At 36.1% G+C, this 27,988-nt stretch overlaps 2 protein-coding genes across 7 annotated transcripts in view; one reads left to right on the top strand and one right to left on the bottom strand.

Moving 5' to 3' along the window:
• The first annotated feature begins 4 nt into the window (after positions 1-4).
• Positions 5-15,508, top strand: SGO1 (shugoshin 1). Of its 3 annotated transcripts, XM_046002731.1 has the most exons (9): positions 24-157; positions 684-867; positions 2,251-2,405; positions 2,488-2,684; positions 6,833-6,909; positions 8,567-8,625; positions 9,660-10,472; positions 12,856-13,042; positions 13,459-15,508. In XM_046002731.1, exons 3-9 carry the CDS (start codon positions 2,258-2,260, stop codon positions 13,574-13,576), a joined length of 1,599 nt encoding a protein of 532 aa, XP_045858687.1. In that variant the 5' UTR covers positions 24-157; positions 684-867; positions 2,251-2,257; the 3' UTR covers positions 13,577-15,508. The 3 variants fall into 3 exon arrangements, with proteins under 3 accessions (XP_045858685.1, XP_045858687.1, XP_045858686.1); XM_046002729.1 differs by lacking the exon at positions 684-867 and having other exon boundaries at positions 5-118; XM_046002730.1 differs by lacking the exon at positions 684-867.
• A 6,210-nt stretch (positions 15,509-21,718) lies between these two features.
• The window catches only part of KAT2B (lysine acetyltransferase 2B), a 103,702-nt gene continuing 97,432 nt past the window's right edge, over positions 21,719-27,988 (bottom strand). The window contains exon 18 of one of the 4 annotated variants that reach the window (XM_046002739.1): positions 21,719-23,735. In XM_046002739.1, the coding sequence (XP_045858695.1) occupies positions 23,542-23,735 (194 nt within the window). In that variant the 3' untranslated portion in view covers positions 21,719-23,541. The remainder of the gene's footprint in view (positions 23,736-27,988) is intronic. The other 3 variants (XM_046002740.1, XM_046002741.1, XR_006818046.1) reach the window with 3 other exon arrangements.

The raw sequence follows: 27,988 nt of genomic DNA, 5'->3' as shown, positions 1-27,988 counted from the left end.
CGGCGGAGAATTTCGAATGTGGCCGCGTTAGCCGGCTGGCGACAGTAGATAGAACCTAGACCCGGAGGGTCCGAATCGTGGGACACACCGGCCGGACCGCGTCGCGGAAGCTTGGAATGTAAGGAGGGGGGCGACAGCTGCGGCAGAAGTGGTCAAGGTACTGTTTTGGACGTACCTGTGGGAGGAGAGTTTACGGGCCCTCTTCCGGCAACACCTCCCTTCCCCGACTTTACCCGAGCCCCCGAGAAAACGGCCACAGGTTTTTCAGGTGTGGAACAGGGGTGTTGTGGCCCCTCTTCTTCCTTCAGAGGTCTCTCGGTCGTTCCAAGTTCGGTGTCCAAAAGCTCAGGCTGTGGAGTCAAATTGATCGGGTGCCTTTCTGTGTTCATCCACCGGACTTGCGCCTTCCGACGCTCTAATTTCCTCTTCTGTTAAATACTGGGATACCCTAACCTCCTGCCTTGCAGAATTTTGTGGATCAAGTTATGTGTGAAAGCATTTACAGTGTTAAAAGCTAGGCTTAATGTTAGGGCACACAAACCGGCAGCTGTTCTTTGTGCGGCGCTGTACGGTTGACCTTGTTCGCTTCGGTTATCCTGGAGAAGCTAGCCCCGATCAGTGTCCTACCTGGCTGCTTCAGCAGCAGGAATGGTAAAAATTATGACAGAGATCCAATATTCCAGGTTCATCTGAATCCAGACCCTTTATCTGAATACAGACGGACTCTCATCTCGCACGGTGACCTGTTTTCATTAGTTCTGCCCACCAAACCGCCTGTTAACACCATTGGCCTAGACAGGGAACTTCTGATGGCCAATTTCTTTTGTGATTTTAAGTTGGTTAAATGTGGTAACAAACGTTTTTTAGGTAAGTCTTTGCGAAACTAACTTGATCAATTACTTAATCTGTATGGCTCTCAAACATCTCCAGTTGAAACTTCAAAAACTCCATTGTGATACATTGTTTTATACAGTCCACTTAACATTAGTGCTTTAAAAAAATTGTTGTGCTTGCTCTACTAGAACCATCCCAGTATATGTTGTATCTACACTGTCAGAAAATAATGAGATCTATAATATCTATATTTAACACCCCCAGACACTATTTCAAAGAAAATAAGGCCTGGAGAAAATACTCAAGAAAATGTAAGATTTAGTAAAATAGTTGACTGAGAGGAGATGGAGTTATCTTTTGTAATGTATATATAGCTGTAGAAACAAGAATTATTTTTTGCAATTTTAAGATCTGCAAAGGGCAATCTAGGGAAAAAGATGTTCATGAAAAGTAGTTTGATATGCTTAGTAGTAGAATATTGAAGCAAATCTGATTTGCAGTATTGAAAGATATAAGAATATTTATGTATATTTCTGTACTTATTTATATGCTCAGTAGCATAGGCCACTATCCTCACTTGTTTTGCTTTTAACTGTATGTAGAGCAATCATTATTTAATGTTGTTTGATATATTCATGACTTAACTAGGAGCTAGCAGACCTGAGTTTTAAAAATAACTGAGAAAACCGGCATGTTCCCCTGCCTCAGTTCCTATTCTTTCTAGCTCTATAATTGTTAGAGTAGCCTATTAAAATTGCATATAGTGGTACATAGTTTAATTAAACCTCTGAAGATGACCTTGACTTTACTGAAAGTGTGTGCTGTATCTTGAGTATTGGGTTAAAAGAGTGTGGAAGAAAGAGTTAATCAAGTGACCTAATCTAATAAATTAATAATATAGAGCAGAAGTGGAAAACAAAGCCCACATATATGATTACCTCTGAACTGATGCTGTAAGTCTAGTAAACACTGAAACACTACATGTTGGTCATATGCATTGCCTGTAGGAAACATATAATAATATCAAAATAATAATAACACTAAAATATGAGAGTATTTCCCATAATGCCTACTATACAGTAAGCCTTCAGTGAGTATTTGTTAAAGAATAAATAGTGGCATATTACAGAGGCTTTGGTTGAAAATGCATACTTATTAACCTTCCCTATAAAGTACCTGAAGAGGCTAATATTATGCCAAAATATTAATGAGATTTTAAAGCTGCAAAATCTAAGTTATTACCAAAATCTAAATCTAAATAGTATCATCTTCTTTAAGCTAATTCTACAGTTACTATGTCTATTTAATCTATTTACTTTGTTCTTTATGAACAACCTGTGTTCTCAATCTTGTTTTATATTTGACGATATTATCTCTTAGGTAACTTAAATACTTTTTATTGTTTTAAATTCCTAGGCAGAAGATGGCCAAGGAAAGGTGCCTTAAAAAGTCCTTTCAAGACAGTCTTGAAGACATAAAGAAACGGATGAAAGAGAAAAGGAATAAAAATTTGGCAGAGATTGGCAAACGAAAATCTTTTATAACTGCACCATGCCAAATCCAAATAATCTGTAAGAGATTTTTATGTCCTTTTGCGTTCGCTTTTTACGTTTAGACTTAATACATAATAAAAAATTGTATTTCCTCTTTTAGCCAACACTTCTACACTGCTAAAAAACTACCAAGACAACAACAGAATGTTAGTTTTAGCTTTGGAAAATGAAAAATCCAAAGTGAGAGAAGCCCAAGATACCATCCTCCAACTGAGAAAAGAATGTTACTACCTCACGTGTCAGCTATATGCATTGAAAGAAAAACTGACTCCACAACAAACAGAAGAAACTGCTCAGGTATTTTTATTACAAATGGTAAATTTCTTAGGAAAAAATGTAACAGACATGAATTGGTGATTTAGATCAATTATGTTATTTAAATTAACTACTTGTAGCTCTGTTATTAGCAAATTGATCAAAACATCTCTTGTCAGTTAAGGAAACTTCAAGCACATACATGATTGAGACTTGTGCTTATATAACTCGGTTCTGAAAGCAGGTAGCGAGACAAGGTACAGAAAAACTAGTTTAGCTTGTTGCACTGCTGTTCCCCTCGACTGTTCACTTAAGTGAGTCAAAGATAGCGAAAGGTCTAAAAGTGGTACTTGATGTAGACAGTCCAGAAGTTTTAATCAATGGTATAAACCTTACCTTTTCTGTGTGGTTTTATTACATCTAGTGAGGTTTTATAAGAACTACCTTAATTTGGGAGGAGGGTATTTAAGTGCTTTTTGAAGAGTCAATTTCACTACACGTTGGTTAAATAAGGAAAACTATACACTAACTGGGCATTAACAGAAACAGTTTACTTTCTTCCTGTTGGCCCTCTATTTGCTATGCTAGTGAAGACAGTTGTGTTGGCACTTAGGCCAGGAAACCAGAGAAGAAAGCCAGACCATAGTGGAAGGGTATAGACTCAGGAAGTCTGACAGGGGAGTCAGTGAAAGAGTTCTTGCTTCCCAGCAACTAAAGTGATTCCATATTTTTTCTGTGTATAATATAGAGAATGTATATACATATATATGCAATATGTGCATATGCAGTGTAGCAGAGAATTATCTATAAAGATTCAATATAATTTCTTTCATGTGAGGGTTAGATTATTTTATTATTTTTTTTTAAGATTTTATTTATTTATTTGACAGAGAGAGACACAGCAAGAGAGGGAACACAAGCAGAGGGGGTAGGAGCGGGAGAGGGAGAAGCCGGCTTCCCACCAAGCAGGCAGCCCGATGCAGGGCTCGATCCCTGGACCCTGGGATTGTGACCTGAGTTGAAGGTAGATGCTTAAGGACTGAGCCACCCATCTAACCCAAGGGTTAGATTATTTTAAAAGGTTTTTTTTTTTTCCTTCAGAATATAATCGTTCCTTTTTTTTTTTTTCTTTTCCTTGTTTGGTCAACTAGTGAGGAAAAAAAATTCCTCCAAAGATACTTGACTCTTCCTTTTCCCTTTCCTAAGTTTTTGGTGGAATCATATATAGAATAGTGAAAAATGGGTACCTGATAAGATAATCACAAAAACTGTGGGGAAAAATTCTATTATTCCAGGCCTTTTGACATTTATCAATGATTTTTAAGTATTTATTAGAACATATTAATTGCTGGGCAAAAGTGTTCTTAGCATTTAAAACATCAAAGTTTGTTTTCTGCCATATACTTGGTACATGTATCACTCTCTCATCCATCATTCTATACTCGTGCTTCCATGCTTATAAAGTCGATTTATGAGCGATAAAAAAAGCTTAAAATGTTTTAATAAGAAAAATGTTTTTCTTGCCTGTCAGTAGTTAACTTGGTTTATAAGGATTAATCCCAAAGTAATTCTTAATAACCTTTTGTTTCCTAAATTTTAGAATGAATCTTTTAGTAATTTGTTATTAAATTATATTATTCTGGGGACACCTGATTAAGCGTCAGTTCAGGTCATGATCTCAGAGTCCTGGGATTGAGTCCCACATCAGGCTCACTGCTCAATGGGAAGTCTGCTTCTCCCTCTGTGCTCACACACTGTCTCTCTCTCTCTCTCTCTCAAATAAATAATAAAATCTTTAAAAAAATAAAAATAAATTCTATAGCTAAATATTTTCCTTTACCTTCAGTAATACTACTACTTAAACATTAGAACGTTAATGTTTAGAACTTTAGCTATACTGAAAATAAATTGAAGACCTTTAACAGAATTAAATTTCTAGTTGTTTTGTTTCTCTTGAACAGTTTTAACCTATCATAATGTCAGCATCTTATATGTGCATCAAATAAAAAAAACAACTGAACTGGATTAGAGTGATCTCTAAGGAATCCGTCTGGAAGTGAAAACCTTCCTAGTACAAACTACAAATCTGCCTGTGTCTGTACTGTGTTTTTCATCTTCCCTCCTGTCACAGTGGCAGAAGTGCCTCTGCTCCTATCAAAGTCTCTGCATCAGATTCCCTCCTGTACATCAGATTCCCTTTGTCTCATCTCTAGGACTTTGCTCCTAGAAGTTTGTGCTCTTTCAACATGTATTTCCCTCTTGGCTGAATCATTCTAAGCTCTCATTCAAATGTGCTTTACTATCTCATACCTTAAGAGGAAAAGAAAATAAGTGAAAAAAAAAAATAGGGGTGCCTGGGGGGCTCAGTGGGTTAAAGCCTCTGCCTTCGGCTCAGGTCATGATCTCGGGGTCCTCGGGTTGAATCCCACATCGGGTTCTCTGCTCATCAGGGAACCTGCTTCCCCCTTTCTCTCTGCCTGCCTCTCTGACTACTTGTGATCTCTGTCTGCCAAATAAATAAAATTGAAAAAAAAAATAAAAAAGAAAATAAATGAAACCTCTCCTGGTTCCATATCCCTCTACTTATTTCTCTGCTTCCCTTCACAGCAGAACTTTAGCAGAGAGGACAGTGTGCTTACTGTCTTCACTTCCTCAGCTTCCATTTACATTTGAACTTACTTTTACCTGGCTTTTATCCCCATCGTTCTATGGTCACTCTGCCAGGTGCCCACAACCCCCATTTTTAGTGGCCAAATTTATTGGTCACTTCTTTCTTCTTGACTTTGAAATTGTTGAAAAAAAAAATATATATATATATAGATCTCTTAGCTCTCTTACTATCATACTCTCCTGGTTGTGCTGCCTTTCTGACTGTTCAGGTCAGCTTCTTTTCTCACTTCTTCTTTACTTTCAGATGTCAATTGTTCTAGACCCATACTGTCCTATCCCCCTCCCACGGCTTTAAATGTGATCTGTCTGCTGATGACTTCCAAATTTATAACTTAGCACACACACACAAAACTACTATTTGATATATCTACTTAAATACTTATATAAGGATCTTAAACATGCTTTGTACAAAGTACAACTCTTTATTTTTCCTCTCCCAAAGATATTGTATACTTTGCCTCTGTGAGTCTTATCTCATAAAATAAGCTACCCATTTGCTCAAAACCAAAGAGGCTTCCCTCTCCCTTACTGTCCTCACCTCTACCCCTCTTCAATCTCAGCACACTTTGTCCTCTTAACACCTTCCACTGGGCTTCACCTCTGTAGCCTAGGTGAGTCCTAGCTCATAGGCATGTCTTGCTAGATTTATTATAATGACTTCCTAACTCCTCCTGCTCTTGGCCCCTTTCAATCCATGTTTCACACAGTGGCCAGACTGATCTTTTTAAAACTTAGATCATTTTACTTTCTTTCTTAATATTTATGTGATTTCCCATCACACTTAGACTAAAATTCAAACTCATGACTCCTAAGACTTCATTATGTGGTCTCTGCGCACACACCCCCTACTGTTCTCACTATGAGAGAGGTCATAGATGAATCCAGCCACAACGGCCTTTCTTTTCAAAGACTTTATTTATTTATTTGACAGAGAGAAAGTGAACACAAGCAGAGGGAATGGGAGAGGGAAAGCAGGCTTCCCTCCAAGCAGGGAGCCTGATGTGGGGTTTGATCCCAGGGCCCTGGGAGCATGACCTGAGCCGAAGGCAGATGCTTAATGACCGAACCACCCAGGTCCCCTGGCCTTTCTTTTCTAAATACAACAAGGTTTTTCTTATACCATGACTTCTGTATTGCTGTTTCTATCACTTTTTCTTTCCCTGCTCTTTCAATGGCTAGCTCCTTTGTATTCTTTAAATTTCATATGAAAGTCACCCTAAGAGAACCCCTCTAACCTCAAGTACTCTCTCAGTTCAGCTCTGAGTATTTCCTTCATAGCACTTTCAATGTCTGAAATTACTTATATATCTTTTTTCTTTTGTTTTAAAATTTTCTCTCCATACCCTAGAATGTAAGAGGGTTGGACCTAAATCTATTGTTAAGTTGCTATACATCTAGTTCGTAGAACAGAGCCTGGCACCATATAGAGTGCTCATATGTTTTTATTATTAAATAAATGAATACTTTGTTATGAGTATTTCAATTGTACCACTGTTTTCTTTATTTTAATATATTAACAGAACCAGGAAATATGTCCTTCTGGAATGGACTCCAAAAGTGACAACAACTCTGGGGATTTATTTGTGAAGGATATACCGTTAGTATCAAATTTCATTTTTATGATTACTCATATCAAGAAAGATTTAATTTTGTGATAGATTTACCAAAGAAAATTTGCATAGTATCGATTCTTGTGTTTGGAGTCTGATGTTTTATGTACTAAAAATGCATTAAAATAATATGATACATGATATTGTTACATATAGCCAAGTCAAAACCTTCTTATACTTACTTTATTGATGTCTAGGAATAAGCTAGTATTTAAATATATCTGAACTTCTTCACTTATATTTTTCTTATGTCATGTTTTTATTCTAAGAAGGATTCGTTATTCACATGACGGTATTTTTGCCAGTACTACACAGAGTCTGGTTTAGAAACAAAGCATAATAAAACATCATGTTTAACACAGCTATCACATCGCTTCTCGGCCTTTTGGCTAAGATCAAGTGTAACACAGTTATCACTGGTCTTGTTAATCCACCCCATTCCTAAATACAGTCAGACCTCCCCATATACCCTCCTCCCCTTCTCTTAGATCAAGTATACTTTGCTTATAAATTATTGAGATATAATTACATAAAGTAAAATGCACAGATCTTAATTGCACAGTTTGATGAGTCTGACTAATATATACACCTGTGGAACCAAAATCTCCATTATGATATAGAGCACTGCTGTCACTCTAGCTGGACTTTCTCAGTTTCAGCATTATTAACGTTTTAGGCCAGATCATTCTTTGTTGTGGAGGGCTATCCTAAGCATTGCGGGACATTTGGCAGGATCCTTGGCCTCTACCACTAAGTGTCAGTGGCACTTCCCTCCCCCGGTTATGAGAACAAAAATAACTCAACAGTGCCACGTATTCTTATAATTATCCCTAATTAGAATCATTGCCATAAGGCATCACCTATCCCTTTCAAGTCTTTCCCCTTCTCTTCACAAAAATAATCACTAAGACGATTTCTATCCCCCTATTAATTTTAATCATGAATAATTGAAAATAGTTGAACTGTAAGATCTAACAAAATATTTATGTAATGGTCAAAAAGTAAGATGGGGTACTTGACTTTTTATAAGATTCCTCAAATTGTTAGTTACCATAACTCTGTTACCTAAACCTATATTTAATTTTCATTGTCTAGGGGGAAAAATTCTCTATAGGAAATAAAAAAATAAAATTAGGATGGAATAGCCAGTAATAGTATTAAAGCAGAAAGAAAGTTGTTTCATGAGCCAAAGAGGGACAAGATTTTTAAACAAATAGGTTAACTTCAAGGAGGTCAGTAGTTAGGCGCCGTAAAAACATATACTACCAAGAAAAAAAAAAATCACAGCTCGACTAAAGATGAAGCAGGCTGATAAAGAGTTGAGTAATCAAATTGTATTTCTGTGATATATTTTGTAAGTCAGTTCCAATTGACTGTTTCTCCAGGCAAATGAAATTGTGATTATGGCATGTCTTCCTTGATAAGGTAGTTCTTCCAGTGGAAGTTAAGTGTCATTTGTAACAAACCGGCCTCCATATAAGCAACATAAATTTTTGTTTGTTTGTTTTCTTTGATACTGAACAGATATACTGATTTCTAATAGAATTATGAAATACTAAAGAAAGAGAAAAACAATTTTAAGAAAATCTTAAATTTGTTTTTATTATATAATTATAAAATAAATTTCTATTTTTCATTGGCTAGACAAGTTCCTCTTCAGGAAGCTCACCTTCCAGGACAAGGAGAATCATTCCAAACAGAAGGTAATTTAAGTGAAAATCTAAAAATAATATTAAGGGCAACACGAGATCTTTGTGAACAAGTAACAATTAAATTTCTCTCATATTTTTTAACTTTTTAAATTTGCTCAACTGGATTTTTTCTGCTCAAAGCAAATCTATTTATTTTACACGAAATAATAAGTTTTAAAATACATCCATTTATTTTGCCAAATCTATAATCGGCTATAAACGGCTGCAATTTACTGAGCCCTACTATGTGCCAAGCTACTACGTATGTAGCTACTATGTACGCCAGTGGCTACTATGTGTTAGCCATTTTACATACATTATATGACTTGACCCTCACAACAACCTTGGAATGTAGGTGCAATTGGTCGCATTTTATATAGACTCAAAGAAGTAAATTATCTCGCAAGAAGTGGCCCAAATGGTAAAAGCATAGTATTTAAACTCAAAGCTGACCTTGAAAGCCATGCCATTCTTTCCACTTCTAAACTGACATGTCCCTGTTCTCAAATATCAATCCTTTCGACTTGAACTTAGTTTTGAAGCAGGGATAGCATTTGAATAAACAGGACCAAATATCCTCAGTTTTCCTAAAAATACAGATTATATTTCTTACTGAAGGGCTTTGCAATTTACCCCAATCTTACTAATTTTTCAAGGAAAACCTTAGCTCCCACTTTCTCAAGTGTGCTTGTCCTAGTTTAAAATATGAAGTTCTTTCCCACTGAATCCTATACACATAAATACATATAACCTACTAGTTTTTCTTTAAACTTTTAAATCAGGAACACAGAAAACCTCCAGTTAGAATATTTTCAAAGGTTATGTAAGGTTCTTTCACAGGTCAGATAGAAACCATCAACTGATCATTGCTAAATAAATAAATGGCAATATTAAGTTCCTCAGATTTGTATTTACTTAGAACAAGTGTGGAGAAGCTACAGAATGACTTTTCATTTATTCCATTTTTAATTCTGAGTTCTAAGATTGCTAAAATTAAAATTTCCATAAAGTAAAACTATTTTTCTCATTTTTTAAAAAATTCTCAGAGCAAATACCTATTTCTCAAGATAGACTGGGATTTGATTGGGATTCAGAAGAAGATAAATCTGCTGATAATGTCTTACCTAGAACTGTATCTGTTCGTCGAAGTTTAAAGAAACATTCTAACAATCTATCTCATTTCAATACCTTGGATGATTTTGAAATCAGTCATTTCTCAGTGCAGCCCTTTGAATCTGAAAGAAGTAGATGTGCAGACCCACTAGTAAACATGAATATACCTGAAAACATAGAACAAAGTGTTTGTCAATGGAATAATGATCAAACTAACTTATCACTAAAGCTGACTGACCCGGAAAGACCTGCTAAAGCAAAAGAAAACATTTTAGAATATAAATTTGAACAAACTGAAAGCAAGCATAGAAGTGCACAAGGAAGAAAAGGAGAAGAGAAAAGAAAAGCTAACAGAAGGAGAAAATCAAAATCTGTATCAAAGTATAAAGGGGGCAAAAGTGAAAATAAAAAAACTGTTTCCAAAAAAAATTTGGACAAATCTGTCACTTCCAGTGATGCTTACAATTTTAATTTGGAAGAGGGTATTCATCTCACTCCTTTCCGCCAAAAAGTGAGCAATGATTCTAACAGAGAAGAAAACAGCAATGAATTTGAAGTGAGCGTCTGTGAATCAAGTGGTTCAGGAGATGATTCCGATGACCTCTATTTGCCCACTTGCAAGTACAGTCAAGATGTGTCTAGTGAATCAGATAGGAGCCCAGTCACCAGGTATCGACCTAGAAGAGCACTAAAACATGGGAATGAAAAAGAGATCGCGGATTCTAAGCTTACAAAAACTCCTATCAGTAAGTGATCTACTTGTTTGTCTGCATTTTTAATGTTTATGATAAATGATCACTCCTGATGCTTATATGCTATACTTACCATCTGTTTCTCTGGGGGAGGTTAGAGACTTGCCATCTGTCTCTGGGGGAAGTTACAGTCTGATTAAACAATGGGGGCCCGGGGTGGAAATCACAATTGTATGGCTATGACCTACTTTAAGCTAATTTAAATCTTCTTTAAGAACAAATACTAGTTACAGAGAAAGCGTTTTTACTTTTCGTAAATGAAGCCTTCCAATGTAACCAAAAACCTTTGGTGGAGTTCAGTTGAATTAAAATACCTTCTATACACTCACTTGAAACAGGCTCTTGAAAACAAAATCAAATTTGAATCCAGTGACCTGTCATTTTAATGCCTTTCCTTCATATTCAATGTGACAGGAACCATGATTTTAAATTGATTCATTCTTTAATGAAAGGTGGCCAAACACTAGACCAAACTTTCTTCTCAGTATGGGCTTAGTATTCTTCTCTAAGACATTTGTAAGACATCTAAAAACTTTGGCTTGGAAAATCTTGCTTTTATTAGTAAGATCAAAAAGTAGGAATGGTTCAAAAGTTGATAATAGAGCCTAAATCTGTCCAGAGAGTCTCATCTGGGGAATTTAGTTAGTGTGGTAAAACTAATGCATATGGTCAGGTTGTAGCATTCCCAAAACATTGTCATGCTATTTCATTTGATACTCAGAAAAATTCTATGAAGGGGCACCTGGGTGGCTTAGTGGGTTAAGTGTCTGCCTTTGGCCCAGGTCATGATCCCAGAGTCCTGGGATCAAGCCCCTCATCACACTCCTGCTCAGCTGGGAGCCAGCTTCTCTCCCCCTGCTTATGCTCTCTCTGTCAGATAAATAAAAAAATAAAATACTTAAAAAAATACTTAAAAAAAAAAAAGAAAAATTCTATGATGTGTAGGTACCACCATGTTTATATCGTTTTCAAGGAAACTTAAAACCTAAGAAATTTAAATTACTTTCCAAGGTCAACAGTGCAGCCGTGGTAGTATGCAAATGTGTTTTTTTTTTAAAATATGCTATCATAATGTTACAAAATCAAACAAAATTGGACAAATATTGATAATTGTTGAAGCATGGTAACTGGGATTTCATTATATTGTTGTGTCCAAATTTGCATATCCTTGAAATTTTACACAGTGAATTTAAAAAAAATTACACTCTAATATAGTGTCACTCAGAGTTTAATCCCCTGATCATTAGCATCACCATTAAGTAAAACAACTTTTTTTTTAAGATTTTATTTATTTGTCAGAGAGAGAGCATAAGCAGGGGGAGTGGCAGGCAGAGGGAGAAGCAGGCTCCAGCTGAGCAAGGAGGCCCTTGCAGGACTCCATCCCAGGGTCCTGGGATCATGACCTGAGCCGAAGGTAGGAGCTTAACACTGATCCACCCAGGTGCCCCTTATGTGAAACTTCTTAAAAATGCAGAATCTCGGGCCATACCCTTGAATCAGAATCTGCATCTTTTTAACAGGTTCCCTGGGGTATTTATATATACATAAATTTTAAGAAGCATTGTTCCAGAATATAGCAACTGATCTGATGTTGCTTAGCCATACTTTCCAAGCTAAAAGTTGGAATAATTAGTATAGTACAGTAAACTTAGTGGGAACAAAAAGAGGCAGTATTTGAAACCTAGATAACCCTGGAGAACATGCTTGCTAGATATAGGCATTTTATAGTTATAGTTTGACTTCAAAAAACAATTTGCCTTTTAAAGCTGTGTGAAGAGATTGTCTTGCATTGTCCTTCTGTGTGCTGGGTACCTGTCACCCAATATAGATCTATCTCCAAAGTAGAATAACTTGGATGCTTATGATAGGAAAAACATGGGTAACTTTTTAACATATTAGCTTTACCAGAGGGAACCCATTTCCTGTTGATCTCCACAGAGGCTATGGTGTAGAATTCTCATTTATTTAATAAAGTGAATTTAAGTGGCTTTTTAAGACTATAGGAAGGCACTTCATAAATTTTGGTATTGAAAAAGATGGAGGCCTTGAAGATTCAACAGAGCAAGGTGGAACTAAAATGAAATTCCATAATTTAATTCGTTATGCCCATATTATCATTGAAGAATTGTAATTTTTTAAAGAATATAAAGTTTTAGTAACATATCAGTTCTTCACATCTACAGTAATATTTCAGTGTTATCTGGGATGAAAAAATGACTGAGTTAAAGATCTGTATTATATAATTATATATGTATATATTTTTATATGTAAAATGCTGGATTTGTATATGTTTAGGATATGTAATTGTACACAATTTTAGTTCCTGTGTTTTTTTTCTTTCATTTGGAACCATATTCAGTAAAAATTGTTTTTGTAGGTGCACTACCTAAAACTCACTGCTCACCTCATTTTAGCCTGAAGGATATCACCAATGTCCCCTTGCATCCTGTAGAGAAAATCAGAAAACTTTCTCTTTCTCCAAAAAAGAAAGAAAGCCCAGGAGTGTCTCTGCCTAAGCGCAGGTGTGCAGTCAGTATGAATTATAAAGAGCCCACGCTAGCTTCGTAAGTATTTGATTTGTGGGAACCCACCTTTAATGATACATGTGGGGGGAGTAAGGTTTGGAGCTTTGTTCAAGAATGAGTCTTGTTGGGGCACCTGGGTGGCTCAGTGGGTTAAAGCCTCTGCCTTCGGCTTGGGTCATGTGGGATCGAGCCCCACATCCAGCCTTTTGCTCAGCGGGGAGCCTGCTTCCCCCTCTCTCTCTGCCTGCCTCTCTGCCTACTTGTGATTTCTGTCTGTCAAATAAAATCTTTTAAAAAAAGAAAAAAAAAGAATGAGTCTTGTTGAAATATAAAGTTTTAATTAAAAACTGAAGTGGGACTACTAGCATTGGCATGTTTTACAATAACTATATTGAAGAGTGAGTTAGTATTGGGGTGCTTATAATTATGTCTAAGAATTATTTTTACTCTTATAGGAAACTGAGAAGAGGAGACCCTTTCACAGATTTGTGTTTCTTAAATTCTCCAATTTTCAAACAGAAAAAGGATTCCAGACGCAGTTCTAAAAAAAGAAGTATGAAGCAAATACAGTGACGGATGCTGTTTGTTGGATGCTGTTTAAATTCATCCTATTACACCTCCTTTTATCACTCCAAGAGAGAATCTCTAAGATAGTGCACAATAGGGTTGAACTGTTGCCATGGAATATTCTTTGAACTCTAGATCACGAAAATTCTTCAAAACTATACTCAAATGTGATGCTTTTTTTCATACGATTAATAAATTTGGTTTATTTTTTCTTTTAAATATAAATAACTGAACTTAAGCCCTATTTCTTAAACTGCCTAAAACTCTTAATTTTACTCAGAATGTATCTTCTGCAGAAATTTTAGAAATGAATAATCAAATTAAGATGTTTTAATTACAAGCTTTTGGTGCCTTTTTTTTTTTCCTTAAGTGGAAAATACTAGAATGAATGATTTTTGAAGACAGGCCAAGGATCTTTTGAAACTCTTTATATAATATTTGGATAAAATAAATCCTTAGCATGCATAATAGGGTATACCCTAAGCTGTTTGTGGATCCCTTATATCACTGTTATATTTAAAATTTCAAATAAAATGTGAGATCATTATTAAAGAATTAATGGTTGCTTAGGCTCAGGGACTAGGTAAGTGACTAGCTCTGAATACCAAACTCTATGTGTACATTTTTCAGTGATAACTCAGCAAAATCACAAATTATGTCTTGGACTTTCAGGATAGTTCTCTAATTAGTGGTTACCATGTTGGGTCAATGCAGATATAGAACATTTCCATCACCACAGAAAACTATTGGGTGATCGCAAATTTGGTGTTTTTGTACTTTTAATATTATTATTCTTGCGGTAGCATTTATCCATAGACCGTTTTGTTTTGTATTTTAACATTTTTCATGAATGTTATAGTGTATATATTTTTTTGCAACTTTTAACTCACCATTGTTTTTGAGATTTATCCATGTTGGCAGATGTAGATTATTTTCATCGTTGTACAGTATTTTATTAATAAATAAACTAGACATTCTTTTGAGAGATAATTTGCTTCCACTTTTTTTATTATTACAAGTTAGTGCTGCGGTGAATATTCTACATTCTTGCACACATGTGAATAAGTTTCCATGGAGCTGATACCTAGAAGGGGAGTTGCTCTCTAAAGTGGTTATACCAATTCTCCTGACATGAGAAGTGTTATCACTCTCCTCTCAGCGATGTGTTTAAGTTCCAGTTTCCCCACACACTATCACGTTGTATCATTGGACATTGAAATTACCTAAGGCAATGAATGTGAAGTGGTTTCTCTTTGTTTTAATTATTTATGAAATTTTATCTCTGAGTTAATTACTTCTGAGAATTCAAATGTTTATTGGTCACTCATTCCTTCTATGAATTGCTTATTGTGTACTTTGCCCACTTTTCAACTAGAATGTATTTTTCTTAACAGAATGGGCTCTTTATATATCCTGTATAGTATGCCTTGTCTTTATTTACATGGGTTATAACTATCGGTTTCTACTTTATTCTTACCTTATTTTTTTGTTGATGTTTGGGAGTTTTAAATATCAGTGTCCTCTATCACCTTTTCCCTTAAGGTTTTTCTCTAAAACTTGGTACTTTTTTTCACTTGGGTCTTTAAACTGTTTGGTATTTTGTCAAATGGGGATCTGATTTTATTTCATTTTCCATGAAAATAGCCTACCGTCTCAGCACTATTCAGACTAATCTATCTGCTGTCTTTGACAAACACACTGAGGTTTCTTTCTATTGGTTTATTTGTCTAGCAATGGGCTCGGTACTGTATAGTCACATTTTTTTGTTGTAGTGTCATGGTAAAATATTTATCATTTTGATCATTTTTAAGTATATAGTTCAGTAGCATTACATACATTCACATTTTTGTGCAATCAACCTTTTCATCATCCCAAACTGAAATCCTATACCCATTAAGCAGTAACTACCCATTTACTCCACCCTCCATCCCCTAGTAACTACTATTCTGTCTCTATGAATTAGACTATTCCACATACCTCATATAAATGGAATCATACATTAATTTTCCTTTTGTGTGTGGCTTATTTCATTTATCCATGTCTGCACCTAACAGAATTTCATTCCTTTTCAAGTATTCAAGTGCTAGAATACAGAATAGTATTCTATCGGGTATATGTACCACATTTTGTTTATCTGTAGACATCTGGGTCGTTTCCACTTTCTGTATATATGTCAATATTTGAGGAGCGCCTGGGTGATTCAGTAGGTTAAGCGTCTACCCTCGACTCAGGTCATGATCCCAGGGTCCGGGGATCAAGCCCCGCATCCTGCTCCCTGCTTATCAGAAAGCCTGTGTCTTTCTCTCCCATTCCGCCTGTTTGTCTTCCCTCTCTCACTGTGTCTCTGTCAAATAAATCTTTAAGAAAAAAACCTATTTGAGTTCCTGCTTTTAATTTTTAAATATCCACCCAGAAGTGGAATTGTTAATCAATAGTAATTCTATATTTTGATGAGCCTACATACTGTGTTCTATAGAGAGTGGCTGCACCATTTTATATTCCCACCAGGAGTGCAAAGGGTTCCAGTTTTTCCATATCCTTGCTAATACTTGTTTTGTGGGTTTTTTCCATAATACCTATCCTAATGGTATGAAATGGCATCTCATTGTGTCATCATATTGACTTGCACTATATCAAGCATCTTTTCATATGTTTATTGTCCCATCTGTAGTCCAGAAAAATATCTGTTCAAGTCCTATGCCTGTTTCTGAATTGGGTTGTTTCTGTTGATGAATCTTAGGAGTCCCTGAAATGTTCTAGATATTAATCCCTTATCAGATATGTGATCTACAAATGTTTCCCATTATGTGGGTTGGCTTTTTACTGTTGGAGTGTCCTTTGATGCACAAAAGTTAATTTTTATTAAGTTCAGTTATCAATATTTCCTTTTGTTTTCTTTGCTTTTGATGTTATACCCAAGATGTTTTACCCAAGAAATCATTGCCAAATCCAATGTCATGAAGTTTTTCCTCTATTATTTCCTGTAAGTTGCATTTGTTTTTAAAGCCATAGATGGAATTGGTTTGCTAACATTTTGCTTAGAATTTTTTATACCTATGATCACAAATAAAATAAAATAAACAGGCCATACTAGCCTTATTAAATTAGTTGAGAACCTTATTTTTTTGCTCTATGGAACAAATTGTTACCAATTCAGGTTTGGTAAAACTTGCCATTAAAACTATTTTATCCTGTGTTTTGTGGGCAAATTTTTGTCTTGGTTTTTTAAATGATTATAAATTCTCTTATCCTTCTTTATTGTATTTAGCTAAATTACATTTTTCTTAGGAATTGCATATTTATCTATTTAGTGGCATGTTATAGTATTTCTTAAATTTTTCAAATCTCTGTACTATCTAGTTTTGTCACTTTTTTTGCCTATTTTTTGTCTGCTTTCTTTTGTACAGAATCTATTTTGCTACTTGTTAGTCTTTTCAAAGGTCCACCTTTTGTTGATCCTCAGTTTTTCATGTTCTACTTTATTTCTGCTATTGTTATTTTCCATTCACATTCGTTTATGTTGTCATTTTCTAATTTCTAACTCCTTGCCGTCTAGCCTTCCTTTTTTTAAAGATTCTATTTTTAAATAATCTCTACACTAAATATGGGACTCAAACTCTTAGTCCTGACCCTCAGATCAAGAATTGCATGCTCCACTGAGTGAGCCAGCCAGGTGCTCCCACCCTTCTTTATTAACATAAATTTTTAAAGGCATACCTTTTTGCCTCTTAGTTTTACTGCATGACCTCTTCAGTGTGTTTTATATATCCTTAACTTTGATTTCAAGTATTTTCTAACTTGGTGATTTCTTTTCTGACCTATCAGTTATGTAAAATTATTTTTTTCATGCAAAAGTGGAGAATTCTATTGTTAATGAGTTCTATTCCTTTTGTAATACATCAAAAAATTATTTATATGGTGTTGATTCTTTGCTATTTGTTAAATCTTTTGTGACTACGTTGTCAAATTTTACAAATGTTTAACAGTGTGTGCCAAAAAAATATAAATTCTCTAATTGTTGAATGTAGTGTTGTATAATGTTTTCAAATTTTTTATAGCTTTACTAATTTTGTCTGATTGTTTCGTCATTTGCTAAAAGTATTATCTTCCACAAAATTTCTGGATTTATTGATATTCCTGTGAACTGTTCTTTTTATCACTGTTGTAGTCACTTTTTTTCCCTCATAATGCTGTCTGTTTTAATGTCTTAATATAGCTAAGGCAACTTAAATATGGTTAATATTTGCCTGCATATGGTTAATATTAGTATTTTTACTGTATCATTTTTTCTTTCCATTTCTTTAAGACTTCCTATGTTAATGTTTTAGATATATCTCATTAAAGAGCATATTACTAGATTTTGGTTTTAGTCGAAATTGAATTGTCATCTTTTACCTAGCAAAGTCAGTCCATTTACATTTATTTTGATAACTCCTAAATTTGATTTATTTCTATTAAATATTTTTATGTATCTACTCTGCCCTTTCTTCTTCTTTACTGTTTACCACTGGATTGGTGGAGTTCTGTTTCTTTTATTAAACGGCTATCCTGTAATGGCTTAATTTGCATTTCCAAAGTCCAAATTTCTGAAGCATATCTTTTGTAAGTCATTTTGATGAGGGTCAAATTCTTTTTTCCCCTCACTCTTGATGTAGGTTGACAGTTACTTCCCCCAAATTTCATTTTCTTATGGTCTTAATTTTGTTGTTGAAAAGTCTTGTTGGTCTAATTTTTGCCCACATTTTATTACTTTATCCTAAGCATTTCATATTGTTGACTTAATTGTAAATTTCTTTTTAAAATTCATGTTCACTTGTTGGCTGCTAGTTTATGGAAATGCAATTGATTTTCATGTATGGATATTGCTAAATTCACTCACTAGATTTTTTTTGGTAGATTCTTCAGAATTTTTTAATGTACATGACCTTATTGTCTACAAATAGAGTTCTCTTCTGACTTGAATGCCCTTTCTTGCCTTACTGCACTCACTAGTACCTCTGCTATAATGTTAAATAAATGTGATGAGAGCAGACACCTTTTCTTATCTCAACCTTGTGAGCATTTGGTTTTTCAGTATTACTGTGATATTGGCTTTAAGTTTTTATTATTAACCTGTAACATACTGAGGAAGTTTCCTCTTATTCTTTGCTAGTTTTTCTATTAAATTATGAGTGGGTGTTGAACTTTGTCAAATGCTTTGTCTACTGAGATGAACATGTTTTTTTTCTTTATGCTGTTCATATAGTTAATTACATTAATGAAGTTTCATGTTAAAGCAACCTTGACTTAATCAGATACACCCCACTTGGTCATGGTCTCTTACAGTTTTTATATATTGCTGAATTCCATTTGCTAGTATTTTGTTAAAGATCTTTTGCATCTGTGTTTTTGAGGGTTGTGTTGGTGTATAGTTTCCTTAGAATTGTTTTTCTGGCTTCCGTATCAGGGTAAACAATACTGGCCCTCATAAAATGATCTTAGAAGTCTTCCCACATCTCCTTTCTGAGTTTGTGTAGGATTGATACTTCTTTTTCCTTACACCTAAGACCTATATATTTTATTATATGTGCTTTGTAGTATATTGTGTTGTATTGTGTGTTTATTAATTATACTTCAATTTTTTAAACATTAAATAATACAAGAGGGGATGTTGAGTTTTTCCAAAAACGAGCTATGACTGTACAAGCGTGAGTGTGTTAAGGAGTAGAAGCAGTGCTGGCACATTGAATTAGTAACACTGTATGGGGAAAAGGAAGATTTGAATTAGAACTGGGTCACAAGGTTTGTGTAAACCGTGTCTGTATTCTATTCAACTCTTTAAAACCAACAGTAACCAAACTCAAGCACTTTCTTATAACCCTTTGCCCATTCTGTTGCTGGATTGCCTTATTGTCTAATAACACAGATTTTTTTTCTGTTCTTAGATATTTTCAAGCATAAACAGGATACCCATCTCTTAAGAGATGGATACCTGGGCGGCCGGAATAGCTCAGTTGGGAGAGCGTCAGACTGAAGAGATAGATACCCATCTCTTAAGAGATGGATACCCATCTCTTAACAGAGAGCAAATAGAGGCCAGTGAATTTTTTTTTTAAAGATTTTATTTATTTGACAGAGATCACAAGTAGGCAGAGAGGCAGGCAGAGAGAGAGGAGGAAGCAGGCTCCCTGCTGAGCAGAGAGCCCGATGCGGGACTCAATCCAAGGACCCTGAGATCATGACCTGAGCGGAAGGCAGCTGCCTAACCCACTGAGCCACCCAGGTGTCCAAGACCAGTGAATTTTAGAAAGGGTCCAAGAACCAAGTAAAGTGGCATGTAGAAAGTACCTATGCATGAACATGTGCATGACTTTGAGAAGGTTCCTACCTTCCAACAACTTCTCCAAGGGATTTCTCTTAAAGAACTTTTTTTAAACATACATAAATTAAAACTGAGAACCTTCAGTTCAGCTCAGAAAATCACACAGACGCACAGACACACGCGCACACACACACACACACTAGTCATGTAGTTTCTCATCTTTTGAAACTAATTCTGCCAAGGTTGTGTTGCACCTCCCAATATCAAGAGGGGGTAAGAACACTGACTTTTGTTTTCTTCGCTTTTCTCTGACTTGTTGAAATATACTGCTTTTAATAAACCCAGAGAGAATCTCCAGCTTTGTCTCTTTGTTCCACAAAAAAAGAAAGGTGCTCCCATAAAGAAACCAAGTCATAAATCTACATAAATTACATTAAAAAACTTTTCATGATACTTACGGGTGTTCCCTCACCTCCTCTCAGCATCTTCTGTTTATTTTGCTGAAGCTCTGACTTCACAGTATCATTTCTACTTTGCTAAGAGGAGAACACTCATTAATGAGCGCTGGAGCTGACTGGCGCAGAACATTGTGGAAAAAGCCACAGGCTGCCTCCAACAACCCTGTCTGTACAGGTGTTACATCTCTTAAAACAGTGAGGGTCGGTCTGAAGACTCTTAGCTAAAAGGAGTGACACATTCTTAATCTGTCCATAGTGCCTCAGTTTGATCTTGTTTCTATCTTAGGTTTCATAATTTCAAATTTTACTTCTAGGTAGTATGAAACCTCAGTCTTTTCCCTATTCTAATGAATACAACCAGCTTTCACATGTATTGAAAAAAAATTCTGCAGCGATTCTTGATACAGATATATGGCATGGAGTGGGAAGGACACTTCTTCTCCAAACCAGATGTTTACATTTCAGCAGAAGGAGGGACATGCCCCCTGGCCTCCCTCTGCCCTTTTTCACTCCTCCCTCTAACTGATGAGTTACCAGAAGGCCCAGGACTGCCCTGGGTGAGCTGCTCGCTCACCTGGACCTCTTCAGAGCTGGCCTGCCTCCAGAGAGCAGCACCGCTGTTGGCCATGCCCTGAGCTCGGTTGTAAAGGCCCTGCCCTTGGAGGGGAAGCTGGCAGTGGTGCCAAGCTGCTGGCAAGCCAGTCATGCTGTTCAGTATTAGCCCATGTTCCAGAGATATAAGCCACATTCTCCAATACCCATTTTATTACTAATAAAGATATTCTGGCCATCAGATGCCTTATTCTTTTGACTTCTCAGTTGGTTCAGGATTCGGAAAGACAAAGTATTCTTTGGTGGGTTCTCTCATACCCCAGAGAGGACCCAGTATTCTTTTCTGCAGTCACCATTTTGAGGAACATGAGAAGCTCAGGAGGAGATGTGTAAGAATCAGCTGTATTTTTATCTGTCTCTTCAACTATTTCACCGAGGCAGAGTAGAAAAACTGGGGAAAAAACATCTAATTTCCAAAAGAGTAACACTCTTCTTTCTGTAGGACTTTTTCCCCTTTGTTTAATGAGTGACAGTGGGCAAGATGCAGGGGACCACTGAAAAGACACAGACACACTCGAGCGTCTCTCCTCTTGAAATTCCCTCGCTGGTGGGCTGTGAATGTTTATGAAACTTCCAACAAATGCCACAATGCTAACCATCTTCAACAAAATGCCTAAAATCTAAGAATTATGGATATAGTCGATGGTCATCAACCAGATCAAACACTTTCCCTGTTAAATTTAATAGGCTAGAAGAAGAAAACACAACACCAAACTGAGAGCTTTTTAAAATATAATTTAAAACTATGTTGTACCAGTACAATATATTAATTTTACAAATGTAAAATTTTATCTGCTGTTAAAGCATTTGCAAAAACCACACATCCTACTTCAGCTTTATTGCACAATATCTATAAGAAAATATTAATTTTTAAATTAGAAAACATAAAAATGCTTTCAGTATAGAAGAGACAATCTGATTTTAAAGACAATACTCTATAACAATGTCTACCCAGAAAATAACAACTTTCACAGGATACCAAGCTGGACAGATGCTTTGGCAGATTCAGGACAAAGCACTGTTTAAAACCAGTCCAAGATACTTAATCCAAACTGTATCATCATTCTTCACTAGAAATCTAGATGCCACTCAAGGTGGTTTCTTACACTTATAAAAGTTGAGGCATTTTTCGGTGTGAGCATTCTGAATATCTCTTACATATTAAAAACCATACTTCCCACTGGCAAACAGCCATTTGCAGGGTTTTTTCCTTCATGCAGATTATCTCTGGCAACTGTTTTTGACAACTATTACATGATCATTTTAACTCATTTATGCTGATAGAAAACATCAAGTTAAATATACTTTTAAAACCTAGTCCTTTACAAAAATCAGTTTATAAATTTGTATCATAAAAATTAGTGTCAAAGACCATCAAAATGGCCTTCATTTGTTGGATATTAGTTGGTTCTCCCAGAGTTGGGATGGCAGATGTCCCACTTTTCTATGTAGTGTTAATCAGGAAATATTTCCAAGCACTAAGCTGGAATCCCAAGACAGGTTAATAAGGATGTATGATGGATTTTAGTGGGATACTACCCTGGGTCTGTCTTCCAATATAGGTGTTAAAATACTGATAGCAAATCTTGGTGATTTAATTCACCTCAGACAATGAATATAATCTGGAGATGCAAAAGGAAAAATGTTCATATAATACATTATCAGTGGGGTTACGTACATCATAGAAAAGGGAAAAAAAAATCCTTATTTGTTAGAACAAGGATTCCACCAAATTTGATACATATGTAGATGATGCATCATTCCTTATTAAAGCACACTGATTCAATCTCAAGTGTTTTTAAATGTATGCCTCTGTGCATCAGATTGCCTTTTGGAACTTATGGCCTGCATAAGCGAAGTCAAATATAATAGTCGACATCTGTGTAGAGAAAATAATTATTAAAATAGTGGTTATGTGCTCACGAGTTTATTGTAGGTAGATAGAATTATCAAAAATTCAGATGCTTATAAAAAAAGTGTGCATTTTTTAGAATTTCTTCCTTAGGAATCAAAGCAGTTGCTTTTCTGGAACTGCATTTTTCAGAACTGCTCAAAGCACCTCATCTAGATGAGTGTTTTTAAAAAATATATATAAAAAGTCTACAATGAGACTTTAAACATCACGTATTTCACCTTTTGTGGGCTTTTTATCATGTATCCCTTCCTTAAAGTCCTTCAGAATAAAATAAAAATAAACTCTCACATTCCATTAGAAAAAAATGGAAACATTCATGGTCTGAAAAGTTTCTGCATTCCCCCAAATCTTGGTACTATGTGCAATTTCCTCATACACAGGTTTTGAGGAAACCCCTGATCATCTATTATTGAATATTCAGCTAATGGACATGCCATCGAAAATTTACAATAGTAGTAAATAGCTTAAAATCTATTCCATAAAATAAAAATGTTCTATGACTTCAATTTAAATACATATCTGAAAAAGCTAAAAGGAGGTTTTTTTGTTTGTTTTTCAAAAGTGCTAATTATTACATTTACAAGTAAGTATCTTCAATACATTATGTCCAATTCTTTATAAAACTAAACCACCTTGCTTTAGGCACACTGCTTGATGAGTTTCTAAGAAGCAGAAGGGGGAAAAATCACTTGTCAATTAATCCAGCTTCCTTAATTTTACTGAAGAAGAATTTCTCCAGGATATTGGCACATTTGTAGTATTCACTCTCAGGGGGGTTGTACTCTTTGCAATTGGTAAAGACTCGCTGTAAGTCTGCCATGAATAATTTCTTAGACACGTAGTACCTATTCTTGAGGCGTTCGCTCATGGTTTTCAGATCTGCACAGGAAAAAAAAAATATTAGCAATCTTTGACTCCTTTTAAACAGTAGCTGACAAAAAAGGAGACAGGGAGAGAAATCTATGTCATCAGCGTGGCTACATTTTTACCATCCCAATGCCCTTGGCTTAAGAGACATTCCTAGGATCATGGAAAACAGTTCTTAAATTTTATGTTGTTTCTGTTGTGAGAGCTTCTTGTATAAAATCACAGCATTTCTGCGTTGAAAGGACCATTATTAGTCATCTGGCTCAAGCCCCCATTCAGCACAAGGAAGTTAAGTAGATTAGCAGTGATAAGTACGATAAACTAAGTACTGTTAGCTATTCATCCAGAATTATACAGAAGAGGCTCTCTCTACCCAGAGTAGAGCAGGTGGAATGTTTGTCTGAATCATTTCATTACTTAAATCCAAACAATAAGACCGAGTTTGTTTCATTAAATTCACGTTGTTTTGGAGCTGCAGAAACAGAACTAGAGTAGAAAAACTGATCATACATAAATCTACAGACACACCAGTATCCTTGCATATAAAACGGTTCAAATGAATTTAGTTTCATGTTCCATCCATGAAATATGACTCATAGGCAGTAAAAAAACAAAACAAAACAAAACACAAATAGTAATTTCTTTTCTAAAGCAAGTAAGCTTTGAAAGATTATTGTAAAAATAATATTTTCCTAATATATTTACTTGCTTTAAATTGTATTATTTTACAAATGAAAACAGTACTTTACTTAAACTTATAAGAATAGGGGCGCCTGGGTGGCTCCCTCAGCTGGGCGTCTGCTTTGGCTTGGGTCACCATCTCAAGGTCCTGGATGGAGCCCTGCATCAGGCTCCCTGCTGAGCACTGAGCCTGCTTCTCCCTTTCCCCTGCCACTCCCCCTGCTTGTGATCGCTCTCTTTCTCTGTGTGTTAAATACATAATAAAATCCTTTTAAATAAATAAATAAATAAATAATTTTAAAAAATGAACTTGTAAGAATACCATGGGGCTTGTTTACTCCTCACTCCTTGAACTGTTTACAAAACTCCATGCAGATTAGAAGACCTTAACATTTCCGTATGCCTGGGTGGCTCAGCTGGTTAAGCGCCTGACTTTTGATTCCAGTTCAGGTCAAGATCTCAGGGTCGTGGGAACTGAGTCCTGTGTCAGGTTCTGCCCTGAACATGGAGCCTGCCTAAGATTCTCTCTCCCTTTCCCCGTGCTCCTCCCCCCACACGTATTCACTCCCCCTCTCTCTCTTTATAAATAGGGGCACCTATTTCTCTCTCAAATAAATAGGGGAACCTAGGTGGCTCAGTTGGTTAAGCAGCTGCCTCTTGGTTTTGGCTCAGGTCATGACCTCAGGGTCCTGGGATACAGCCCCACAGCAGGCTTCACACTCAGTGGGGAGTCTATTAATCTCCTTCCCCCTCTCCCTGTGCTCCTCTGGCTCCTTCCCTGGCCAGCATGTCCATCTCTCTCTCTCAAATAAATCAATAAATCTTTAAAAAAAAAGAAAGAAAGAAAGAAAGAAAATCTTATACACACCCAAAAAAGGAAGTTGCTAACATTTGTCTACTTATAGATCCCCTAGTTGTCTTTAAGTCTGGTTCTGTCATTAAAAATTATATTAACTGTACATGGCAAGTAAGTCAAAATTGCTTAAAAAAATAAAATAGCTCTACCAATGCCCAAATTTCCACTATATTATCAAATTTTCCAGAAGGAAAGAAACTTATAACCGAATACACTGGGATCATCAGCTAGTGAGATACATAAATTTATGTGCAACCTCCAAAAATGGGGAGAATTCATTTGTTTCAAAATCTTAAATCTACCACAAAACACCGAAGAAAAAAATGGGAAATAGGCACTTTTGCCTATTTCCTTTGACTAAAGCTTCTCTTGGTTAGTGGTATGTCATCATATCTGAGAGTTCAACTTTCAATTTTCTTTCTTCTCTAACTAAAACAGTTCAGAAGGAGAGAAAAATTGGCAAGTATCAAGATACTTTATAAAGGCTCAGCAAATACCCCACTAGATGTCTCACCTGAGTGTGACTGAGCAGATGAAGATGTCCTCTCAGTAAACGAAAGAAGAGCAATGAAATTAACTGTGCCTCTCTAGGCAGAGTTGGAAATGTACCTTACCACCTAATGCCTACCTTAAGATATGCTGCCCAATACAGTGTTCACGTTTTAGAAGGAAGAGTTGTGTAACTAAAAGGGGGTGGGGGGAATGAAACATGGCCCAAAGAAGTTTATCCAAAAGATTTCCAACTATTATTTGGAAGAAAGGGGGGTAAGAAGAGATGGAGAGAGCCTAAGCTACAGCAGAAACAAAATGAGAGTCACAGAAGTATCTGGATCTTTCAGAATAATTAAAATCAATTCTATGTTATTTGCTTTCTATATTTCTATTCTATTCTTAAGTTATAAATAACATCTTTCAGGTGCCTGGGTGGCTCAGTCGATTAAGTGTCTACCTTCGGCTCGGGTCATGATCCCAAGGTCCTGAGATTCAACCCTGTACAGGCTCCCTGCTCAGCAGGCAGCCTGCTTCTCCCTCTCCCTGCCACTCCCCCTGCTTGTGCTCTCTCTGTCAAATAAATAAATATATATTTATAAATAAATAAATAAAATTTATTATAAAATAAATTTATTATAAAATTAAAAAATTATCTTTAAATAAATAAATAACATCATCCTTCCTCTAGCCTTACTAGAGGTTTACTGACCAAATGGCATGTTAAAGAAGGTGATTAAGGATCAGCGATATCACATATGGAAAAAATCATTAAATTATTCCATTTTCATCCCTCCCACCAACTGGGGAGTTCTGAGTAAATAGGAAAACCCTGCCCAGCAATCCACGCATGGTAAGAAGACATGCTTGGGCCAGACTACTTAGACGATGTTCTGAATGAGATTCCCTAAATGATACAGGCTGGACCTCATTTATATGGAAGAAAAAGACTTTCTGAGAGCACAAAGGAAAGAGAAGAAATGTTTTTAGAAAAAGCTGAGAAGGTAATAATGGGGGAAAGTAAAATTACAGATTTGTCAGTCTTGCCCTAAAAGCATGACCATCTTAAGGATAAGACTATATCTTTCTCTCAGCACCTAAAGGCACCCTAAGAAAAATATTACTACTCCCCTAAAAAGCACCACTCACTGTTGTAAGTTTGTCTAGAACACACCTCAGTCTACCACTGGGCTTGCTCAACAGGGCCAATATTCCGCTCATGAGCAGTCGGCTATGCATGGAGGTGGAGGTGGAGAGGCTCATGCCCTTCTCGGGCTGGACCAAGCAAAACATTTCCAGAAAGCAGGCTGAGCATAGGCTATGACAGAGGGGACCTTCTAGACCTACCATTGCAGGTCTTCAGAGACTACATGAGCAGGGCTGAAAGATAATTATTCTCCCCCAACCTTATACAACCTCCCATGAGTGTTTCATCAAGGGAGTTGAGATGGTCCAGGCGATGAGAATGCAAAGGTCAGTTAAGTTTGGAAATGGGCATAAAGGATTTTAACAGGGCACCTGGGTGGCTCAGTCGTTAGGCGTCTGGGGATCGAGGCCCACATCGGGCTCCCTGCTCAGCGGGAAGCCTGCTTCTACCTCTCCCACTCCCCCTGCTTATGTTTCCTCTCTCGTTGTGTCTCTGTCAAATAAATAAATAAAATCTTTAAAAAAAAAGGATTTTAACATATTTTTTTACAGGGTGGAAGACACTGAGGGGCATGTGACCAGCTCAAGCAATGGGGCATGGGACCCTTGATCTCAGGGCTGTGAGTCTGAGCCACATGTTCAGTATGGAGATTACTTAAAAATAAGACCTTTAAAAAAGAATTAAAAAGAAAAGAAAATACTGATCCCCAAACACTCTTCCATTTAGAATTCTAGACTCACTCAACCCTTACACTTCAGTTTTTATAACTAAGATACAGAGAAGCAAGGCAGAGAGAAAAGAGAAAGAAAAGCATATGGATGTAGGTCCATGTTAAGGAGGACAGACTACCAAAATCATTACAATGACTATATTGAAAATTCATGTGAAAATTAATGCTACAGAAAACACCTACAAATAACTCTTTTATCAGGGAGCTAATGGAGCCCCTTCATTCTTCCTTTCGTATTTTAATAACTTCTTAGCACCAGGAACAGTTTGCAGGTAGAAAAGGGACAGAAGACACCGGCTGTCTCCGAAACAATGGCCACACAACTGACTGAAAACAGTTCAGTTGGTTGTCTGTCATCTACA

Source organism: Meles meles, chromosome 4, assembly GCF_922984935.1.
Source record: "Meles meles chromosome 4, mMelMel3.1 paternal haplotype, whole genome shotgun sequence".
Classification (NCBI taxonomy): domain Eukaryota; kingdom Metazoa; phylum Chordata; class Mammalia; order Carnivora; family Mustelidae; genus Meles; species Meles meles.
The sequence above is the reverse complement of the archived record's forward strand: the minus strand, read 5'-3'. Positions and strand labels throughout refer to the sequence as shown.